This window comes from Alosa sapidissima, chromosome 1, assembly GCF_018492685.1.
Source record: "Alosa sapidissima isolate fAloSap1 chromosome 1, fAloSap1.pri, whole genome shotgun sequence".
Taxonomy (NCBI): domain Eukaryota; kingdom Metazoa; phylum Chordata; class Actinopteri; order Clupeiformes; family Clupeidae; genus Alosa; species Alosa sapidissima.
Window position 1 is genome coordinate 17,588,225 of NC_055957.1, and position 20,422 is coordinate 17,608,646.

The following is a 20,422-nucleotide window of genomic DNA, read 5'->3' on the forward strand; positions in this document are numbered from 1 at the left end:
TGGTGATGTTACACACTGTTGGAGTGTTTCAGAACTAGTTACCAAGTACTACTTAGAGGAGGTTAAATATTCACAAAAGACGAGAATGTGATTTCTTTGCATGGAAATAAACGTCAGAGAGAGGGAGAGACAAACAGAGCTACATTACAAAGACACAACAGCCCATCTGCGCCACTCACCAAATCATTGTGAGCTGGGACCCTGTGATCGAGGCGGACATCAGACAGACCCTTTGGGCGGGCATCTTGTGGTACATGTACTTGACTAATCCTCATACACAGGAATAATAATGCATTGGTCAAGGAAGGGATGGGATCTGAGAGGACTGCTGAGGAAGAACCAGCTCCTGATAGCAACTATTCTGTCGGTGCCACTTGGTGAGTGATTGTGTGTTCAAACAAACATTGCGTCTTTATTCTTTGTTTCTTGTTGCCTTGCATTGTCTATTGATGCTGTTGTTCATTGTTAGTTTCATCGTGCTGCTCCAGCTCTTTGGATGTAAGTTATGTCCTCAGGGATCTTAATCAGTCCAAAGTACCGCAGTATGTGCTGTCTGCGGGCTATTCAAGTGAAGTGTGACATATTTCAAACAAAATACTGTATATTTCACTTGACGTGTGGTGTCAACTTGGCAAAACAAAGATCAACTAAAGCATTGTTGGCGTTGGAGGTAGCCTTCATAAACGTTTCTGCAGCAGTCATAAAGCAGTAGTAGCACTGTACTGCACTGTATACAGGCATTTGGACTTTACAGTCAAATTGGGAGTCCTGCATACAGTGCAGTACAGTGTGTGATTCATGGCCTCATTCCCCTCTGTCTGTTAGGCATTGGGCTGGGCATAGCTGTCCGTGACTACGGCAATCTGTCCCAGCTGGGGAAGTTCTACTTGGGCTTCCCGGGTGAGATCCTCATGCGCATGCTAAAGCTCATCATCCTGCCGCTCATCGTCTCCAGCATCATCACAGGTGCCCAGTAGATCACCTCCGGACGGCCACGCTTTCATCATCTGTTCACATTCACTCTCATTGGGCTATCGTGACATGCACAGGATTATTTTGAGTGGCGCTCCGAGAATCTGGATTCTGGAGTTGCTTAGGTCACACTCTGCCATTTGAAGTCTTTGTTTTACTGAAAGACCAGCACATGGAGATTCTTAATTATTTGGTTATAATGCATGCCAAGTAAAAACACCCAAAAATGAGCTGTTTTTTTTATTATTCTAAATGTTATCAAATATAGTTGGTCTCAGATTACTGATAGTCAATTGCTCTCTGTTTTGATAACCTCCCACTATTGAAAAGAGAAAAGAATAACATAATTCCTTGTGTCTTGTGAAATATGAAGTGTTTAAATATTAACTACATGCACGTGTTTAAATGAATTCTCACATGTACACTGTCCTAACCATGTGCTTTAACACAACTCCATCTGTAAGAGGTACTGTAATGTCTGTTCTCAAACAGGTGTAGCATCCTTGGAGTCAGAGGTATCAGGCCGAATTGGGTTGCGTGCTATCGTGTACTACTTTACCACTACCGTGATCGCTGTTGTCCTGGGTGGGTCATTGTGCTGCCCGTGGTGCTGTCCTGCATCAAAGGACATTTGTTATTATTATCATATCATTATCACAATAGAGTATTTATAGTGTTTGTTTTTATGACTTATTTATCTAAAGATTAACTAATACCAACCAGCACAGTTATTACTAGCAGGTTATGTCAGCCAGCACAGGCCTTTAACAATATGAGCTAAATGTCATCTCAGGAATCATTCTGGTGATTGCCATAAAGCCTGGAGGATCAGTAAATGCTGGTGACATTGGCAGGTTTGGGACTCCTCAGAATATGTCGATGGTGGACGCCATGTTGGATCTGATCAGGTGAGCTGGTTTCTGACCTCTAACCCACTTTAAACTTTTGACAAAATGCAGGCAAGGAGTCTCATCCATTAACTAAGTGTGGAGTGTGGGAACATTGAGCTGACCCACTATTTGTGCTTAGGATTTTGGCTGTGCTAATCATTTAACTATGGGCCCATAAAGTACAAAAGTGAGGTATTTTAACCCAAACCTGCCAACCAACACAAACAAACAAACAAATAGATGATACAATCACAATGTCACAATGTATACACATACGAAGTGATCAATACATTATTTATGTATTTACTGCACTTCGCTGCTTTATTCAGCATATATGCTGATTAACATGTAAACGGGAATATTCCCACATGGAAACATCTTATTCTGAATATTGCCATTACCCGAATATGTTCCTTAATCGGAATACAGCATGGAAACGTAGTCAATGGTAATGACTGTATATTTCTGATAGGAACATGTTCCCTGAAAACCTTGTGCAGGCCTGCTTTCAACAGGTAAGGATCCCAAGCTCCACCTTTTGGTCTTTTATTTCTTGAGTTGTCTTAAAATGAAATACTGATAGACATCATCATTGAATATTTAATATTGAACTGAACACTTGGCAGAATGTTTAAGATCTGATAATCTGATAAACAGACTTTCTTCAGATTGCTATATTCTTTAAACCATTATGATGTGTGTAAATAAAAGTCAAACCATTCTGATAATATTTAGTTACTTTGAGTTAAAAGTACATTTGAACATGCATAACATTTCTATCTGAATAGGACCAAATAACCAATTTTTCATAATCTTCTAGTACAAAACCAAGCGTGAAGAAATTGTTCCAACTTTAGGAGTAATGAATACAACCACAGTCCTGTCTCTGTCTCCCACCACCTCTCCACAGGGGGTAAGTGTCATGAACAGTTGTCTTATCTTGACAAAGCAAGGAAGATGATATGTATCCCAGCCATAGAAAACAAAACAAGGAGGAAGAATAGAAAAATAGTCTGGGCCAACATGCAAATCCTTTTCCTTGAGAGAAACTGTAGGTCTGCAATGCAATCTGATTTGAGTGAAATTCAGTGCAGGCAATTTTAGCTGGAACTATAAGTATCAATCATAGAAACAAGAATCATCAGGTGACTGCAGAGGCTATGGACATTTCCATTCTATGGTCATTACAGGCAGGGACAGGAACAGTCTCTTTTGAAAAGACTGGTACATCCACTAGTCACATTGACATATCTTATTTCAAAGCCAACATGAAAGAATCATTTCCTGTAGAATGACTCCTTTAAGCTAAGTTATGGATATGTTATTATATTAATCTCTATGGCTTTGCTCTAACCTGCTGGGTCCCAAAGCCCTACACCTCATGTACACTGACAGTAAGGAACCTGGCCTCGGAAAAAGAGAGAAGGCATGCGCAGACAGTGCATAGAAATGATGCTTCTGATGGCTACATTCAGAAATGCATTCTAGTTTCTTTTGTCAGTAGATAGTAGTTTCCACACAGAAGAATACACAAACCTGGATAGTAATATTTATTTATTTTTATTTTTTTATATGCTGTATGATATTTTTTGTTTTGTTTAGTTTTTTTATATGCTGTATGATATGCTGTGAGATTTCTATCTTTTCACACAGAAGATGGAATAGTCTGGAAAAAAAAAGAACAAACATATTTACTGCAGGAGAAGATAAATCCTGTAGAGACACATCTAGAAAAAACATCCTCTATAGAATCATATTATGAACATTTTTCTTACCTTTGCATGTTGATGCACTTTTAAAGGCCTCCTTTCTGGCTTTTGCTCGCTCTAATTTAGCAAGCATTGCTGGACTCATCTGAAGAGCTTTAGTTTGGGCTGATGGTGCATTTTCAGGGCCCTTATTTGGACCTGACGTTGCTGGAGATTTAGAACTGCTTTTTTGGGCTGGTGGAGTCATGTGGTCATCAGGTTTAACTGGTGGATCTATCGGGCCCTTAGCGGTAGATGAAATGTTTTGAGGACTATTAGGCTGAGCTTGGGCATTAATAGTCGGAGAACCTTGAGGGCTGTTATGGTGAGCTTGGGCATTAATAGTTGGAGAACCTTGAGGACTGTTATGGTGAACTTGTGTACCAACTGCTGGAGATCCTTTGTGGCCACTAGATTTGACTGATATAGCAGTGACAACTGAATTTGTAAGACCACTGAGTTGGTTTGCTTGGACAGCCATCGGTGAGTTGGGGTCATTAGACTGGATTCTTGGAACAGCTCTTGGAGAAGGTTTAGGCCTAATACACTGGACAGGTGTAGAGGTGACTAAAGAAGCCTTGAGGAGGGCATCAGATAAGGTAGTTGGATCAGTCACTGGCAAAGACTTTGGGCCAATATATTGGACAGACGTACAAGTGGCTGGAGAAGCTTCAGGGTCATTACGTTGTACTGGTGGAGTAGTCAATGGCAAAATGTCTGGGCCTTTTGGTTGAGCCGGTAGACCGGTTGTTATAGAGCAACTAGGTTTGGCAGGTGGATCAGTCATTTTTGAAATATTAGGACCACTAGGTTGGACTGGTGAAGCAGGTCTTGTTGAACCTTTAGAGTCCTTAGATTGGACTCTTGGAGCTGGAGGTTGTGCAGAGCTTGTTGTACAACCTTCATGGCTGTTAGATAGCACTGGTGAAGCAGTCATAGAAGCACCTTCAGCTGTGTCAGTATTTGAAACATGTCCTTCAATCAGCGTATGTTGAATCCCAGATGCATTTTCTTCCTGTTGCTTTTTCAAACTCTCAACACATTGGCTCTCTGTGTTATCAAGCTGTTTTTGATGCTCCTGCGTTGTCTCTTTCATTGCACCTTTCACCAACTCAACTTTTTTCTCACCTCTGTCACAGGCCTTATGATAGACTTTGTCAAGTGCGCCAACAACTTCTTTCCTTTTCTTCACAGACATACTCTTCTCCTTTACTGTATCCTTGTTCCGAATCCTTTCCAACATTTCTTCCCATCGCTTCTGTTGTTCTTTTGCAACCATCTCCTTTTTCTTCCTTTCTTCCTGCAATCTCTCCAACGCTCTCAGTCTGTCTTCCTGTTTCTTTTGCTTCTGCTCTGCTTGTTCTCTTTTCTTTTCTTCTTTCTTTAGCCTGACTTTCTCTCTCTCATTTTCTCTTTCAAGTTCCTTCAGTCTGCGTTCTTCTTTTTTTCTTGCCATCTCCAGTTTCTTTTCCTGTGCTTTTTCCTCTTCCAACCTCTCCTTTTCTTCTTTTTTTCTTTGGATTTCCATCTGCTTTCCGTTTGCCATCGCATTCTCTTTCTTTTGCCACTTTTCAAATTCTTTTCTTCTTTGCATTATCATCTCTTCATCCTTCTTTCGCTTCTTCTCTGCCTGTTCTCTGTTCTTTTCTTCTTTCTTTCTTTCTGTTCTTTTCCTGTCTTTCTCTCTCTCGTTTTCTTTTTCTAGTTCATTCAGTCTGCATTCTTCTCTTTTTCCTGCCAACTCCATTTCATTTTTTTGTATTTTTTTCTCTTCCAACCTCTCCTTTTCTTCATCTTTCTTTTCTTCTTTCTCTAGTCTGTCGTTCTCTTTCTTGTTATCTTTTTCTTTCAGTCTGCATTCTTCTCTTTTTCTTACCATCTCCTGTTCTTTTTTCTGTAATTTTTCCTCTTTCACTCTCTCATTTTCTTCTTTCTTTTTCTGGATTTCCATTTGCTTTCTGTCAGCCTCTTCTCTCAGCTTCTCTATTCTAGTTCTTTCAGTTTCCAACTTTTCCTCTTTTTGTCGTAGTGCTCTTTCAGACACTTGAATATCTAATTCCTGCATTCTCTCTTTCCCCTGATTTCTCTCCATCTCATTTTGCCTCTCCTTTTTCAGTCCATCTTTTATCCTTTCAATTTCCTGAATACTTAGTCTGTCATCTCTATGGCTTCTTTCACTTCCCATGCTTTTTACACTCCTATTTTCTTCCTCCATATTGAGTTGGTCTTTATTTTGCATTTGTTTCATTCTCTCTGGTTCCTTCTCCAGCCTCTCTTTTCCTTTTCTGTCGGTTTCGGTCAACTCTCTCAGATGGTAGCCTTCTCTCCTTCTTGCAGTTTCTATCTCTATCCTTTCCTCCTTCCGTCTATCTTCTTTTACTGTGGCAGTGGCTAACTTTCTCATTCTGTTTTCCTCTCTTTGTCCCTCCATCTCAACCTTTTGTCTCTTCTGTTCTTCCTTCTTCTGTTTGTCTTCCTCTTCCTCAAGTTCATCTCCCGGTTCTTTCAATCTGCCTTCTTCTCTTCGTCTTGCCACCTCAAGCTCTTTTTTCTTTCTTTCTTCTTCTTTCAACCTCTCTATTCCTTCTTTTTTTTGTTGGATTTCCATCTGCTCTGTCTCTTCTCTCAGCCTTTCTTGTTCTCTCTTGCTCGCTATTTCCTTCTGTGTTTGTATAGCCCTCTCAAGATCTTGCTTTATAATCAATAACTCCTGTATGGTTGCTTCTGCTTGTTTTATTTCTTTTTTATTTCTCATCCTTTCTTCTTCCAGTCTTTCATTTTCTTTTATCCTGTCAAATTGCAGAACACTTTGTTGATCAGATCCACACCTCCGATCTATTTCCACGTCTTTTCTTTTTTGCCTTTTGTCTACCTTCATCCTGTGTGTTTTAGTTGTTCTATCCAGGTCGCTCATTTGGTCCTCCTGTTCTATGCTCTGTGTCTGCGTCCATATTTGTGTTGCTTCTTCCTTCTTTAGTCTTTCGTTCTTTCTTTCTCTTACTTTGTGCAGCTCTCGCAAATGTTCTTCCGTTTCCTTTCTCTCAGCCTCTATCTCCGTTTTCATTTTTCTTTTCTCCCTCACTCTCTCCTTTGTTTTCTCTATTTCTTTCTCGAGCTCTGTCAGTCTACCTTTCTCTTGTTTTGTTCTTCCCTCCATTTCTTCTGTTTTAATATCCTCTTCTCTCTGTTTCTTTTTTACCGCCATCGATTCTTCCCACTGGTGCTTTGTTTCCTCACCCTGCCTGTCCTTATGCTTCTTCCACTGGTTCTCATCGTTGAGCCTTTCTTCCTCTTCCAGTCTCGATTGTCTCCCCTTGTCATTCTTCACTCTACACACACTGTCCTCTCTTTTTTGCTTCTCTCTCCTACCTTGCTCTCTAATGCGTTCACTGTCTGCCTTTCTTTTCCATCTTTCTAACTCTCTGATCCTTCTTTCCATCTCTCTGTGATGGTCTGCCTCAAGGTTATAGGCTGCTCTTCTGTCCTTTTTATGACTCTCACATTCTGTCCTCATCTTAGCTGCTTTTGATGATATCTGAAATTAGCCCAATATGGAACTGAATTAAAAAACTATATCATAAACACTAAAAGTCATATCTTGCACCCGGTGCAACGTGGTGCAAAGCGCGACACAGGTCTTATTCTTACATTACATTACATTACATTACATTTAGCAGACACTTCTTGACCAAAGTGACTTACATATGTCAGCTATATTACAAGGGATCACATTGCCCCCGGAGCAACTTGGGGTTAAGCGCCTTGCTCAAGGGCTACTGCACGCTAGCCCAGCTCCTTAACCACTACACTACCACCACTCCCATTATTCATATCATACACTGAAGTCAGTGATGAGTCATTCGAAACATTTGCTTTTTTTTTCAATTGTAACCCCTTGTCAGTCAATAGTAAAAGTAAATAACTTAGAACTGTTTTGTCATTGCCTATGAGACCCGGTGAAGTTAGTTTCAGTTCAGTTTGCCTATTAGTTCAAATAATAGGTGAGGGCAGATGTATATAGGCTATACTCTGCTAGTCACACACAGGTTTTAGTAAAGCAAGTACTAGTGGAATTGTGCAAGCAGATTCCTTTAGACTGTCAAAATACCGACACGCTATTTGATGTTGCGCTGAACAATATACCTGGTGTGTGATCACAAAATCAGGCCGTTTAATTAGCAAATGTGACACGCCTTAAATGTCTTTAAACTTTGCGTCTCTGACCAAACGTTTCAGATCGCTGAAATAGAGCCCATTGTCTGTCTTTCTCTTCTTATGTAACAAGCTGTTACTTTATGGTTTAAAAGCCTGTGTCCACCAAACACTGCAATCCCCTCAAGCCAAATGAGCTCCTTTTGTCTGTCAAAGTTATATTTTGTTTTTCATACACATTCAGGATATGTATAGGAACTAGATGCTGCCAGCGCAAAAAAACAAAAAAGACACAGACCCTAAAGGTTAAATTTGAAGCACAATGACTATTGTAACTGTACTGTCAAAGAACATGTAATGTAAACTTGACTAAAAAAAGTCTCACCTGTTGCCTCTCCTCTGTCTCTCTGCTTGGTCTGGCCATTTTGGTGTCTAATTTCTCATCAAGCATGGTGGCTAAGTTCCATTCATTACATTCCAGTTCCACTCTTTGGAGCCTGGCATCAATGTCCAGCTGGATGTTGCTCATTTTTTCATCCAACTTCTCTTTAATTTTTCGTAGACTAGAGTCTAAGCACTTCTCCCAAGCATGCTTTCTACTTTGGTAACTCATCTAGAGCAGGAAAGTGGACAGTAGGAAGAATGCAGATTAGATTATTGTCATTTAGCAGAGTACAGGTACAGAGCCAATGAAATGCAGTTGACATCCAACCAGAAGTGCAAAGAAGCATCAAATACCAAGTGCAGACCTATGGTTGTGTACACAATAGAGATTAATAATGTACAGTGTATAGTTGGATATAAGCAGATAACATCATATTCTAGGGATACATATTATAGAAATACACACACACACACACACACACACACACACAAACAAACACACACACACACACACACACACACACACACACACACACACACAGCCTTTGTCATTTATTTAATTTCATCCAAGATCATATACATACCCCATCTAGTCTTAATCTGCCATATGCATCCATTATGGTCAATTGGTCAACTCCCAGGTGGGGCACTGCTTATCTCCTTTCGCTGTTCATCAAATCAAAAATAGGGGGTCCATTTATCACAGGGAAGGACATTAGAATACATGAAGCAGTTAGGCCTACTTGTAATGTTACAATATATTAATAGGAACAATAAATACAACAGGCTGCTAAATATGTTTGAGATCATTCTGAATTTGTGTTGTGCAATGTATGCTAATTTACTGTATTAAAAACATTTATGGGGGAATATCTTTTCAATCAAGTGACAATAAATGTAATACTATAAAATAGAAAGTGTTGAAAATAGAAATATCAGCTATTAAAACCATTTTAAGTGTAGCTTACCATTATTCTGCACCCAGCATTTTCAGTTGATTGTTCAAATTGAGTTATGTATCATGGAATACTGGAGTGTTCAGTTGCTTGGCTGCAATGACATCAGCAGGTTTGTTATTGTGATGTCAGATGTGGTCTTGACATCACAGTGCAGACTTCCATGTTTGTACTACGAGGCTACTAGACTACTACTACTAGGCTATTACTACTACTACTACTACTGATAATAATAATAATAATAATAATAATAATAATATAGTATTCCTATTTATTTATTATTTAAAAATGATTGAAGCTGTTAATTGTTTTATAATTAAACTATATTTGTTGGCTAGTGCCTGACCAGAAGCAGCACTTATAACTGAGAAAAATGAATAAATAGGCCTACTGGGTGTTATAGGGCCAAAGAAAGTTGTACAACATGACTAGTGGCAACCGGGTGATGAGCGGGATAATGGCCTTCGAGGTATCCTGTATCCATTATTGATTCAAATTGTCATGGGTGGTGCAATGTCAACAGGGCAGGTATGGCATAATTAATGGGAGCAGTTTCTAGGTAGACACCACATACTTTCTAATTGACCCATTCTAGTGCTGTTCCTCACTCCAATAGGCCTATATTGTCAGTAAATACAAGTGAAAGAAAAACCTGATTTTGATCATGTAGGATGATCAAGATATGGTGACTAAATTGAAAACAAAGAAGTCAAATCAGTTTTGTTTAAGTTGTACTGGGGGTCTAACAATGAGCAATACATCCAGTTTTATAAGATGAATTGAAAAAAACTATTGACAGCCTGCATATTGGCTACCCATCACCATGTATGGAAAATGAGGCCTTGTTTCTCAATATCTCCAATGTCTATTCTTTCATAAGGATAGTTCCAGGGACTACCAAATCACTGGATCATACCTAGATGGGATCAACATCCTGGGCCTTATCGTCTTCTGCCTGGTGTTCGGGTCTGTCATCGGAAAGATGGGTGAACGTGGGCGCCCCCTGTTGGACTTCTTTGACGCCTTAAATGAGGCGACTATGAGGGTGGTGCAGATCATTATGTGGTAATTATGTCATGTTATGTTATTATGTTATGTGCAGGTCATTATGTGGTAATTATGTCATGTTATGTTATTATGTTATGTGCAGGTCATTATGTGGTAATTATGTCATGTTATGTTATTATGTTATGTGCAGGTCATTATGTGGGTTATCTTTGATATCTGCTGTGGTAGCTTGCATTTTGGTCGAGCTCCCCTTTTGTACTTTGAGGCCTGCGTGTGGTAGCAGTAGCCTGTATTCCCATAAAAATCTTTTTTGACTTTGTAAGGATACTAATATAGCTGTTTTCTGGTGGTAATATCTTACTTTTGTTTCTGTAGTTACATGCCTATCGGGATACTGTTTCTGATTGCTGCCAAAATCATTTCAGTGGATGACTGGAGCATTTTCACAAAGCTGGGCCTCTACATGGTAACAGTGCTTAGTGGGTGAGTGTTGGGAAGGAAAGATCACAGACAGATAAGCATCACAGAATGGTAAACTCACTACTAATATGAGTACCCAAATAATATAGTTAGTTGAAAATGGGTAATACGCACTTGCTAAAGAAGCCTACCTGGTTGGTGATTGTTTTTTTGTTGTTGTTTTGGTTCTTTGTTTGGGCATTCAGGCAACTGGCTTTGCTATAGGGCCCACATCAACAGAGCATAAGCGCATACTAAAGACCACTGACTACTAAAACTCCTTTGTACATTTTGTACCTTTTATATGTCAATAAAATAATAATAATAATAATAATATAATAATTTTCAGCCTAACTTTATTCAATGTTCAGATTTCTGTTTTGTAAATATATGCAATCATTTGCATCAACCATGCCTAGTTTGCATATAACATTCAGAAAACTTGTGATATTTGTAGAAACAGGTGCGCACATCCAAAATATGTTTAAACAGGTGCCAGACAAAACGTGTCAGAGAGAGAGGAGATGGTCTACACACTGTATAGGCTCCAATAAGTACTTTATTTATTCTAAAAAGGCAACGTTTCGATCTCAACAGATCTTCATCAGGCAAATAAGAAAACTAGCTGTCTTTGAGTAAACTGGGCAAGTTTCATAGTGATGAATCTATTAGTTAAAAATGATATTCACCTGTAGTGTCTCACTAACAGAGACATGTATCACATTTGTGATATAGGTATAACTACTCAGAAAAGATCAATCACCTAAGAAGACAAGTTCAGTCACCTAAGAAGACATTCCAACCACTCCCCAAAAATGAACATTAAAAAATTACAGAAACCCATAGGCCCTCTACTACTACTGTCAGCACATGCTGTATCATAAAAGAAGGTTGTATCACGAGGCGGGGCCTTTACGGATCCCGGGTACAATGTGTTGCGTTTGAGACTGGCATCAGCCATTTGTGCATTGCTGTTTTGTCCCATGTCATATTGTGTAATGCTAAATAGGCTTAGTTATTGATCGACCATTGTGGGAAATTCCCTAACTTTAGCACAAGGAATCATTTACCTGAAGTATCAACACAATAGTTAGAGTGAAGTCATTATGTGGTGGTATATGTCTTGTGGAATGCCAGTCAATCATTCATTTACATACCTTTAGCCACAGATATTTTACCCATGGTATAGGATGGCATTAGCATCTAATTAGTTCTTATGCACTCACTTGAATGCTGTAAATTACCTAGTTGGCTGGTAACAGCAGACTTGCAGGAGGATTGCAAATTGAAATAGTTGTATTGTTGACTGTTTGATAAACAGACTAGCCATTCATGCCCTGCTGGTCCTGCCTCTGCTCTATTTGGTTGTGGTGAGGAAGAATCCATATGCATTTGCCTGGGGGATGGCTCAAGCCCTACTCACTGCACTCATGATCTCCTCCAGGTAAACCGAGAGTGCACTTGGACAGACAGACAGACAGTCAGACAGACAGACACACACACACACACACACACACAACACACAACATTCAGAGACACCCACAATCAACCTCCAAATCACTACAACTGTTGAGGAACATGTTTTAGCAAATTCTATGGAGACGTGATAGTTACAGTTAAAACCAAATCACTACTGTATGTTCACATCCCTCTTCCATTTATTTTGTGCTCTTGTGCTCTCAGTTCAGCCACGCTACCTGTGACATTTCAGTGTGTTGAGGAAAACAACAGGGTGGACAAGCGCATCACTCGCTTCATGCTGCCCGTGGGGGCCACTATTAACATGGATGGCACCGCCCTATATGAGGCTGTGGCGGCCATCTTTATCGCCCAGCTCAATAATTACCCTCTGGCCATTGGACAGATCATCACTATCAGGTAACAGACTCAGGGAAAACAATCATACTCAACTACAGGATCTAGAATCTTTTTAAGAGGTATTCATACACACTCGGGGACAAAGGTGTACTCATGCATACACAAAACACGTAAAGGCTATAGTGAGAAAAATCATATGGCTTTTGTGGTAAAGACATACTAATATCTAACCGCATTTGACTTACCTCCACCACAGAACAGTGGAGCGCATTTCAACTCAACTGAACAAATGAATGAATGTTCTCATTTATGACAGCATCACAGCAACAGCAGCCAGCATTGGTGCTGCAGGTGTTCCTAATGCTGGTCTTGTTACCATGGTGATTGTTTTGACAGCTGTGGGCCTTCCTGCCAATGATGTCACTCTGATCATCGCTGTTGATTGGCTCCTGTAAGTTGAAAGTGACTATGTCCAAGAGTGAAGATAACATCCTTACTTTGTATACAGTTCATGTGGCTTTTGTGGGAAGTCATATTGTGACATTGCATGATTACTATTAATCGATGTGGTTGTCACAGGGATCGTTTTCGCACGGTGATCAATGTGTTGGGAGACGCGTATGGAGCCGGGATTGTGGAGAAGCTGTCTAAAGCAGAACTGGTCAGGAGGACGTCCTCCCTGTCCGCTGCTGACCCAGAGCACCACCACGCTTCGTTGAGTTTGCCCCTGGATGAGGTGTGTGAGAAGCCAGGACAGCCCAACGAAGGTCTCACAGTGACCAAGGGTGATGGAGGACAGTGTGGCGCTAACGTTTAGCACCTCAAGCAAGGACAAACTCAATTCTACCATTTGTCTATTACAGCATACAAAGGACAAGAGTCATGTAAATGTATGACAAATATTCATTTGATAGTCAATTTTTTGTTTTGTTTATATTGTAGTATTGTATGCTAACAATACAAGTACAAAAGCATACATGAATATGGGTCATTCCTTGTTAAATCAGACAGAATCCGGGAAAATCAGACAGAATCCGGGAAAATGGGTGTCCCAAAACACCTATAAAATATTTTTGTTAAATTCCAATGTTTTAATATTTTTTTCGCCCTTGATTCTTTATTATTATTATTATTATTACACTCTGAAAAATGCCTTCTCTTGGAAGCCACGTTTGAATTCTTATCAGTATTTAAGTCTGGAAACACACCATTTGGATTTGTTTATGGGGCATGTTTCAACTGGCAGGGAAAATGTCTCAGCACACAACTGGATATACCTTATCAATCAGAGCAACAAAATATGTGAATATTGTAGGGAGAGCAGCTTCTTCTTGACAAATGCATTAATGACTGTTTTCTGTTTCTTTTAAAGTTATTGCACTGTCAATATCTTGTATAACAGCAGAATCTAAACATTTTGCTTCTCTACTGTCAGCCTTTTTGTTGTTATCAAAGTCAACTCAAGTGTGCTAGGTGACCTGGATGACTATGTTACTTTTGTCTATCTGTCCATCATTGTATAAAGACCGCCCAGATGATATGATTGGCCCGAACACATGTGAGTATAAATATTAAGACTTCTAAATGAAACGACTCCATACCGAATTTCCCAAACTCAGATTTTGTTGGTTGGGTAAATTCTGGCTGGCTTCCAGGCTAATTCAAAATATATAATCAACTAGTTTTCAAATAAAAGGTTAACAAATGCTGTATAAATCAACAAATCATTTTTTATTTATATCAAACTCATAAAACATGATATTTTTAAAAGGATGCTGAATATAATATGAGGAAAATTATAGAGGAAACATGGCCTAGGAAAGATCATTGCACACAAACACACTGACCTGCTTACAATTGTATGAGGGCTACACAGATTGGTGCAACATTTTGAAAATGTCCAACCAAATATGGACAAAATGGATGTTAATGTTTCTGTCAAGTTCTTTAGACTCACATTTGACCTGTGATGCAAATTCACATTTTTGACGATAAATACTTCAAGTGATACTTATTTTAATATTATCATGTAATGCCTAATTTAGTTTAAGATAGCTCTACATTTACCGGTAGATGCATCCTAACATACTGTAATGAGACATACAGTATATCATGAAATATAAATTTGTGAATAACCTTAGAAACAGATAAACTGCAGCTGTCTCTTTTTTGCACGAATCAGGACTACTATCTTAGATATTCTGTAATACATTAAAATGTCACTGCAAAACAGACATATTCAAATCAACTCATTTCAATTTGGAGTGTAAATCGCCCTCTTGTCTTTCAAACAAAGTTTAGTCCTTTATTGTTTATTATTTCTTTTTTGCAAATGGGGAAATTTCACTCAGTTTCAGGTCTTTGGACCCACATGATATAGCTTTTACTAAAAACTAGAGACAACTCAAGCCATTTTAACAACCTTTTGTATGATGCACACCACTGTAAAAAAACCCCAACAACTTGACATAAGGACTACTATAAATGGACAGGAGCCATAAAACAACTGCATATAGGATAATCCTGCAAACAATTCTAGTGTCCACATCAGTGCAGTTAAAATGTTGGCCCTAATGTTGATATAACAGTAACCGTTTACAGGAAGAGTAAAACTGTGGCCATTTTATATTATGTTTTTTTTTTTTTTTTGAGACACCGTAGCTTTTAGAAACCTCGTCCATACTGTAAGGCTACAGCCATGGTTTGGGCATCGTGAAGTTAGGTATCCCTGCATTCACATTTTTAAAAAAAAATAATTTTTCTTTCTACCCAACCTAAGGTGCCTTTGTTGCTTGAAAAGCTAATTTCACATTCAAAATGCTTCCCACACAAAGTGATCATATTGCAAAGGTTGTTCCATTAAGTTATTTGTCCTCAACATCTCATCGCCTTTTGGTACCACCAAATCCTATGACACAGGAAAAAAAATACATTTAAAACTTGCTATTCTGAACACACATTATTCATCAAACAACTGAACTTCAAATTCAAATGACACACATATACTGTATACTGTACACACACCAGAACAAAGTATTCAGGTTCTAGGATGAAAGTCTAATTCATATATGAAAGTATAGGCTTTACCAGAGGCAGTGCGTGTTCCGGAGCTTGCTGGTGGGGTCCTGGGAGTGTTTTGGGTGGTGTTTGATCCCCAAGAATGACCAGTGGTTGGTTGACGCCTTTATGCAAAGCACATTACAGTTGGACAGCATTAGGCAGTCATTTATGGCAGCATTTCCAATCATGGTCAAGTTTTACTGATCATTTTGGCTCACTAACCTTATATAGGGAAAGTGCAAACATGGGTACGACCTTGCCTCTAGTACTGTAGTTCTAACAGCCCATAGCACTGAAGCAATTACCGCAGCTCAAAAAGACTAGCCTCATGTAGCGTCATGTTAAATCCTTGGGTATATATGTAAATATGTGACAATACACTATGATGGATACACAATGATCATTAAGAACAGTGGACAGTTAGAATGACTACCCATCATTCTGATTACACTTTTTATCATAGTACTTTCCAGTACAAATCCCAGTCTGTGGCTCACCGATTTCCAAAGAGGTATCCCAGAATTCCTCCTGTACCCATGCCAGTCCAAAAACCTCCACCAGTGTTGTGACGAGAACTAGAGTGGGGTCTGGTGAACTGGTCAGCAAAGCCATAACTAGGACCTGACCCTGGATAGCCTGATGAGTGATCTGAAACAAATGAGTGAAAGAGTTAAGAGAATTAAGAGAGTCTGTAATTCTGGTGAGGGTTGTTCATACTTGATCTCAACAGCCAACAGATTTTACACCCCTCCTTTTTAACCCTTAAAGGAGTACCGTCGCAATGTTGGGAAATGAACGTTCTGAAGAATATCAGGGTTCATTCAGAGATATAGATATAGACCCTTTCAACAATAAAAACAAAAACAATGCTACTTCCTCTGCATTAAGTTAACATATGGAATGTTAATACGGAAGTCTTGTGGGGCCAACTATGATGCTGATAATGGAACTCTCTTGAAAGGGTCCATAGATAGATCTCTCTCTAGGGCTCTGGGTTCATTGAATTCAACATAGAATTTTAGAACCTTCAATTGTTGCAGAACGGAATCTTATGTTGACTGGCTGGAATAGATTATGGCTCAGTCCCAGCCTCTACACTTCCCATCAGCAAGTGCTGCACCCTTATTTGCACTTAATAAGTACTTATGAGTTTTACACCTAGCACATACACTGAAAGTTTCTTCTCCAACCAAAGATGTTATAAATGCATTGCAGTAAGAGTGGTATCGTAAACATGCTAATTACCAACCATTTAGTTTGAAAATTCTTAAAAATAACTATGTTTTTTAATACTTTAAAATAACATTTGCTAAATGAACCTTACATTTTTCAGTAGCAATAGGTGTGTAGATTTGAACAAAATCTAGTTTGGTTCTTACCGGGCTGGGCTGGTGGGTGCTTATTCCCAACCTTTCTCAGGCACATGAACGGTTAGCCCGAGAATTCTCGTCGGCAAATCAAAATTCCACTGAAGCTCCAAGCGGATTTGTACACGCAGACTTACAACACTGTTTACGGCTCTTCGAGTCACGGTAAAATGTAATTTTTGGTACATAGCTCATTTAGATAAATCCGCCGTCTTGGTTTGTATAGAAATTAATATTAAGTGACACGTACACGTAAGAGGTTGGACATATGTGACGGTTGGTAATATGTGACGTTCCTATATCAATAAAGCTTAAACCATTATCTTTACAAGGCTGTTACAGGACCACCGCCATAGGCAAAGACTAAAGTATAGATGTGAAGAAATGCAAAAGTAAGTAAAAAAGGGGTGTATAATCAGTCAACAGCATGACCCAATGCCTAGTTACTGGTGAGCATCACATCTCCACGTCGCCTTACCTGCCCCCATGTAATCTGGCTTGAACCCTGGAGGAGGAGGGCCGCTGTGACCTCCCTGGCCATTCTGCCAGTCTCCGTCACTGGGGAAACGCTCCTGCCCTTGGCCTTGCCCATGTGTGGGCCCACACAGGAACATCTTGTACACGCCGTAAGCCAGCAACAGCAGCAAAGCTATCACAACCAGACCCCCTGCCCCCTCTCCATCCCCTGATGGGTGCTGCCCGTATCCCGAGCTGGCTCTCTGCTGCTGACCCCCATGATGCTTGTTGCCCGAAAAGAAGCTGGATGCAAACTGGGAGAAGCCACTGGAGCCCCATCCTCCTCCTCCTCCTACTCCTCCTCCTCCTCCACCACCACCACCACCCCAGCCCTGGTGGGAGTGTCGGCTGCGGCCTTCCTCCGTCAGTTCCAGGGTGTACTCCAGCCCACAGGAGCCACTGAGGATGTAGGGGTCGTCAGGCTGGTTGAAGCCTTCGCAGCTCACCTCGATGCGTCCAAACCGGTAGGTATTGTCCATGTCTGCTTTGCACTCCCACTAGGGTTAGGAACCAAAATATTAGAATCAAGTAGAATCTGTGAGAAAGAACTAAACCCGGGACAGAAGTTCCGGAAGTTTTAATGCTAAGTGAATCAATACTTGTAAATAAATATTCACTTTTTGAACGTTTTGACAAGGCTTAGCACATAAACTACTGCTGGAATAACGAATAAGACATATTTAAAATGTACCTAAACATTTTTTTTTTACCTGGAATTGGAATGGAGGAATTGGAATTGAAATGAGGAATCAGCAAGAACCAGAATTGATAAGCAGAATCGGAATCAATACAATTTGAATGATACACAAACCCCAACTCCCACTGAGGGAGCACAAACAGGGGACAGGGGAACTATTTACACATTACAGTATCACCATATAGGCCTAACACTGAGACTGGGCTACTGGAGGTGGGAGACTTCCATTTACACTTGTTTTTAAATAACTTTGAACTTTAAAACGTCTGCTTCACATTCAATATAATATTACTAGACTAGGCTACTGAACAGAGACCTCAGAAGTTCCAGGAAGTAAAAACGTGCTAGCCTATTGTAAAGAATGGTTCTCTCTTCACATTAAATTCTGTTAAACGAAAAAAAAAAGTGAAATCAGCTTACCTGAGCGTCAATTCCATCCCACCCTTTGTTTTGACACTGAACCACTTCAGGGATAAAAGATGCGCAACCCGCCGATCCCCCAACACATTGCAGCTGCGGGACGGGACTTGAGCGCCTAGCTGTGGTATATCTTCCCTTGTACAAAGTGAGGACCTGAACATCGCGCAGCAACACAGCTCCTGTGGTGTGCAAGTACAGTTTCAAGTAAACCAGCGAGAACCAAATAGGCCTAGGAATCGAAACATATAATCACACTTCGCCTACAGTGTAGGCCTACAGTTACAAGTTTGAACCTTACTTTCTTGTTTTTGCGGAAATGAAAAAGTGGCTGTCACTTTTTTCACTTCCGCAAAAACAGTAACGTTCGTTTGGAGAGAATCTCACCTTCATTCCAGCATCTGATGTGAGGAAGAAACAAAACTAATAACGACAAAACGATTATTTTTACGGTCGCCATTGTCAGTGCCAAAAAGAAGATTTGTTAAAGGCCTGACACAACTTGAAAGAGACGTAGCCTAGCTACTGTCACTTCGTTCGTCTGATGCAAAACTTGTAAATATTCTCTACGTCATCGTCATCCTTCGAGTTTGTTGGCGGACTAAACTGAACTTGGATGTAGTTGCGCCACCTATTGAATTGGGGTAGAATGTTATTCTTCACTGACATGTCACACTACTGAAATAGGTGGGTAACTGATGATGTTTCAGTCATTCTAGTCATTCTACTACGCATTCTAAAAGGGGAATGCTGCGCGCGGTTACACCCAAAAAGCAGGCTATACAATCGGTAATTTCCAACCTGTTTTAGCCTATCATTGCAATGGTGGGTCTGGCATGAATTTCAAATGCTGGGGGGATATCAGTTCCAAGCCATTCAAAGTCTTGCAGACCATCAAATAAGCAGCTTCAGAAATGGTAACAGAACTCAACTTTACTTAAATTATTCAGCCAAAGAGGAGACATGTAACTCCTCTCCTATTTTCTCTCCACTTCCTCCCAATAGCCAGAATTAAATTTAAATCTCTAATTTTGGCCTATAGGACACCGACTAGATCTGCTCCTTTAATTCAATGATCAAGATGTACATCCCCAACCGCCCACTGGTTTTCTGATGAGCGTCTGTTGTGTCGACCAGACATAAACGCTAGGTCAAATTCAAGACTCTTTTCCTCAGTGGTTCCATGTTGGTGGAATGAGTTGCCTAGTGCTCTCCGTTCCTATGATGGTTTTGGGTCTTTCAAGAGGGGTCTAAAGGCATATCTGTTCAACATGTACTTAGTTCATTAAGCGCTTCCTATGTGTTATGGTTTGTAGTATTGTTTATTCTCATTAGGCTGTTGATTAAAGGCACCCTATGCAGTTTCAGGTAGCCTCTAGAGCTCCCTTTACTTGCCTTACTCCCTCTGTACACAATGAAAAGTCAGTCAAACTAACATCTTTACTCTCGTGTCACAATGCAACATCTCTCTACAGCCCAATATTTCTATTTCTGTCATAGTCCAATATGTGGGGCAGTCGTGGGCCTACTGGTTAGGGCTTCGGGCTTGTAACCGAAGGGTTGCCGGTTCGATCTCTGACCAGTAGGAACGGCTGAAGTGCCCTTGAGCTAGGCACCTAACCCCTCACTGCTCCCCGAGTGCCGCTGTAGCAAGGCAGCCCACTGCTCTGGGTTAGTGTGTGCTTCACCTCACTGTTGTTAACTGTGTGCTCTGTGTGTTCACTAATTCACGATGGGATAAATGCAGAGACCAAATTCCTTGTATACGAAAGTATACTTGGCCTAGAAACCTGATTTACATTTACATTTTTTTACGGTTTAGAGTGTAGACTTTACACCAACCTCCTCTCACTCTCTATGGGTGCTTAGTCAGTCAGAGGTGCAGTGTGGCTATGGGCTACTGCAGGATGAGGTGAAAAGAAGCAGGATCAAATGAACATAGGCCTGCATCTTTTAGTATGTAGAACCATACATCCAC

The 20,422-nt window shown here is 40.2% G+C and overlaps 3 protein-coding genes across 3 annotated transcripts; 1 reads left to right on the forward strand and 2 right to left on the reverse strand.

Annotated features, from left to right (window-relative positions):
- Positions 1–250: 250 nt before the first annotated feature.
- Positions 251–13,363, forward strand: LOC121707438 (excitatory amino acid transporter 3-like). Its single transcript, XM_042090014.1, has 12 exons — positions 251–377; positions 826–966; positions 1,465–1,557; positions 1,766–1,880; positions 2,335–2,377; positions 2,683–2,775; positions 9,983–10,167; positions 10,486–10,593; positions 11,891–12,013; positions 12,253–12,447; positions 12,704–12,838; positions 12,967–13,363. The coding sequence occupies exons 1-12, from the start codon at positions 290–292 to the stop codon at positions 13,202–13,204; spliced, it is 1,557 nt and encodes a 518-aa protein (XP_041945948.1). The 5' UTR covers positions 251–289; the 3' UTR covers positions 13,205–13,363.
- On the reverse strand, positions 3,407–9,304 carry LOC121707414 (trichohyalin-like). The gene is made up of 5 exons (XM_042089952.1): positions 9,115–9,304; positions 8,731–8,812; positions 8,148–8,375; positions 3,638–7,145; positions 3,407–3,528 (listed from the first exon to the last, which is right to left on the reverse strand). The coding sequence occupies exons 2-5, from the start codon at positions 8,761–8,763 to the stop codon at positions 3,500–3,502; spliced, it is 3,798 nt and encodes a 1,265-aa protein (XP_041945886.1). The 5' UTR covers positions 8,764–8,812; positions 9,115–9,304; the 3' UTR covers positions 3,407–3,499.
- Positions 13,364–15,137: 1,774 nt separating the features above from the next.
- On the reverse strand, positions 15,138–19,018 carry saraf (store-operated calcium entry-associated regulatory factor). Its single transcript, XM_042090028.1, has 6 exons — positions 18,832–19,018; positions 18,448–18,626; positions 17,293–17,827; positions 15,945–16,095; positions 15,475–15,569; positions 15,138–15,295 (listed from the first exon to the last, which is right to left on the reverse strand). The coding sequence occupies exons 1-6, from the start codon at positions 18,902–18,904 to the stop codon at positions 15,270–15,272; spliced, it is 1,059 nt and encodes a 352-aa protein (XP_041945962.1). The 5' UTR covers positions 18,905–19,018; the 3' UTR covers positions 15,138–15,269.
- Positions 19,019–20,422: the final 1,404 nt, after the last annotated feature.

Excerpts from the sequence above, each read along its gene's own strand:
- LOC121707438 (XM_042090014.1), top strand. The coding sequence starts at position 290 with ATGCATTGGTCAAGGAAGGGATGGGATCTGAGAGGACTGCTGAGGAAG. Across the intron at positions 1,881-2,334 it reads GCCATGTTGGATCTGATCAG|GAACATGTTCCCTGAAAACC; the intron begins GTGAGCTGGTTT and ends TATTTCTGATAG. Across the intron at positions 2,378-2,682 it reads TGCAGGCCTGCTTTCAACAG|TACAAAACCAAGCGTGAAGA; the intron begins GTAAGGATCCCA and ends ATAATCTTCTAG.
- LOC121707414 (XM_042089952.1), bottom strand. The coding sequence starts at position 8,763 with ATGGATGCATATGGCAGATTAAGACTAGATGGG. Across the intron at positions 8,376-8,730 it reads GCAGATTAAGACTAGATGGG|ATGAGTTACCAAAGTAGAAA; the intron begins GTATGTATATGA and ends TTCCTGCTCTAG. Across the intron at positions 7,146-8,147 it reads AGACAGAGGAGAGGCAACAG|ATATCATCAAAAGCAGCTAA; the intron begins GTGAGACTTTTT and ends GGCTAATTTCAG.
- saraf (XM_042090028.1), bottom strand. The coding sequence starts at position 18,904 with ATGGCGACCGTAAAAATAATCGTTTTGTCGTTATTAGTTTTGTTTCTT. Across the intron at positions 18,627-18,831 it reads CATCAGATGCTGGAATGAAG|GAGCTGTGTTGCTGCGCGAT; the intron begins GTGAGATTCTCT and ends TGCACACCACAG. Across the intron at positions 15,296-15,474 it reads CGGAACACGCACTGCCTCTG|GATTTGGTGGTACCAAAAGG; the intron begins GTAAAGCCTATA and ends CCTGTGTCATAG.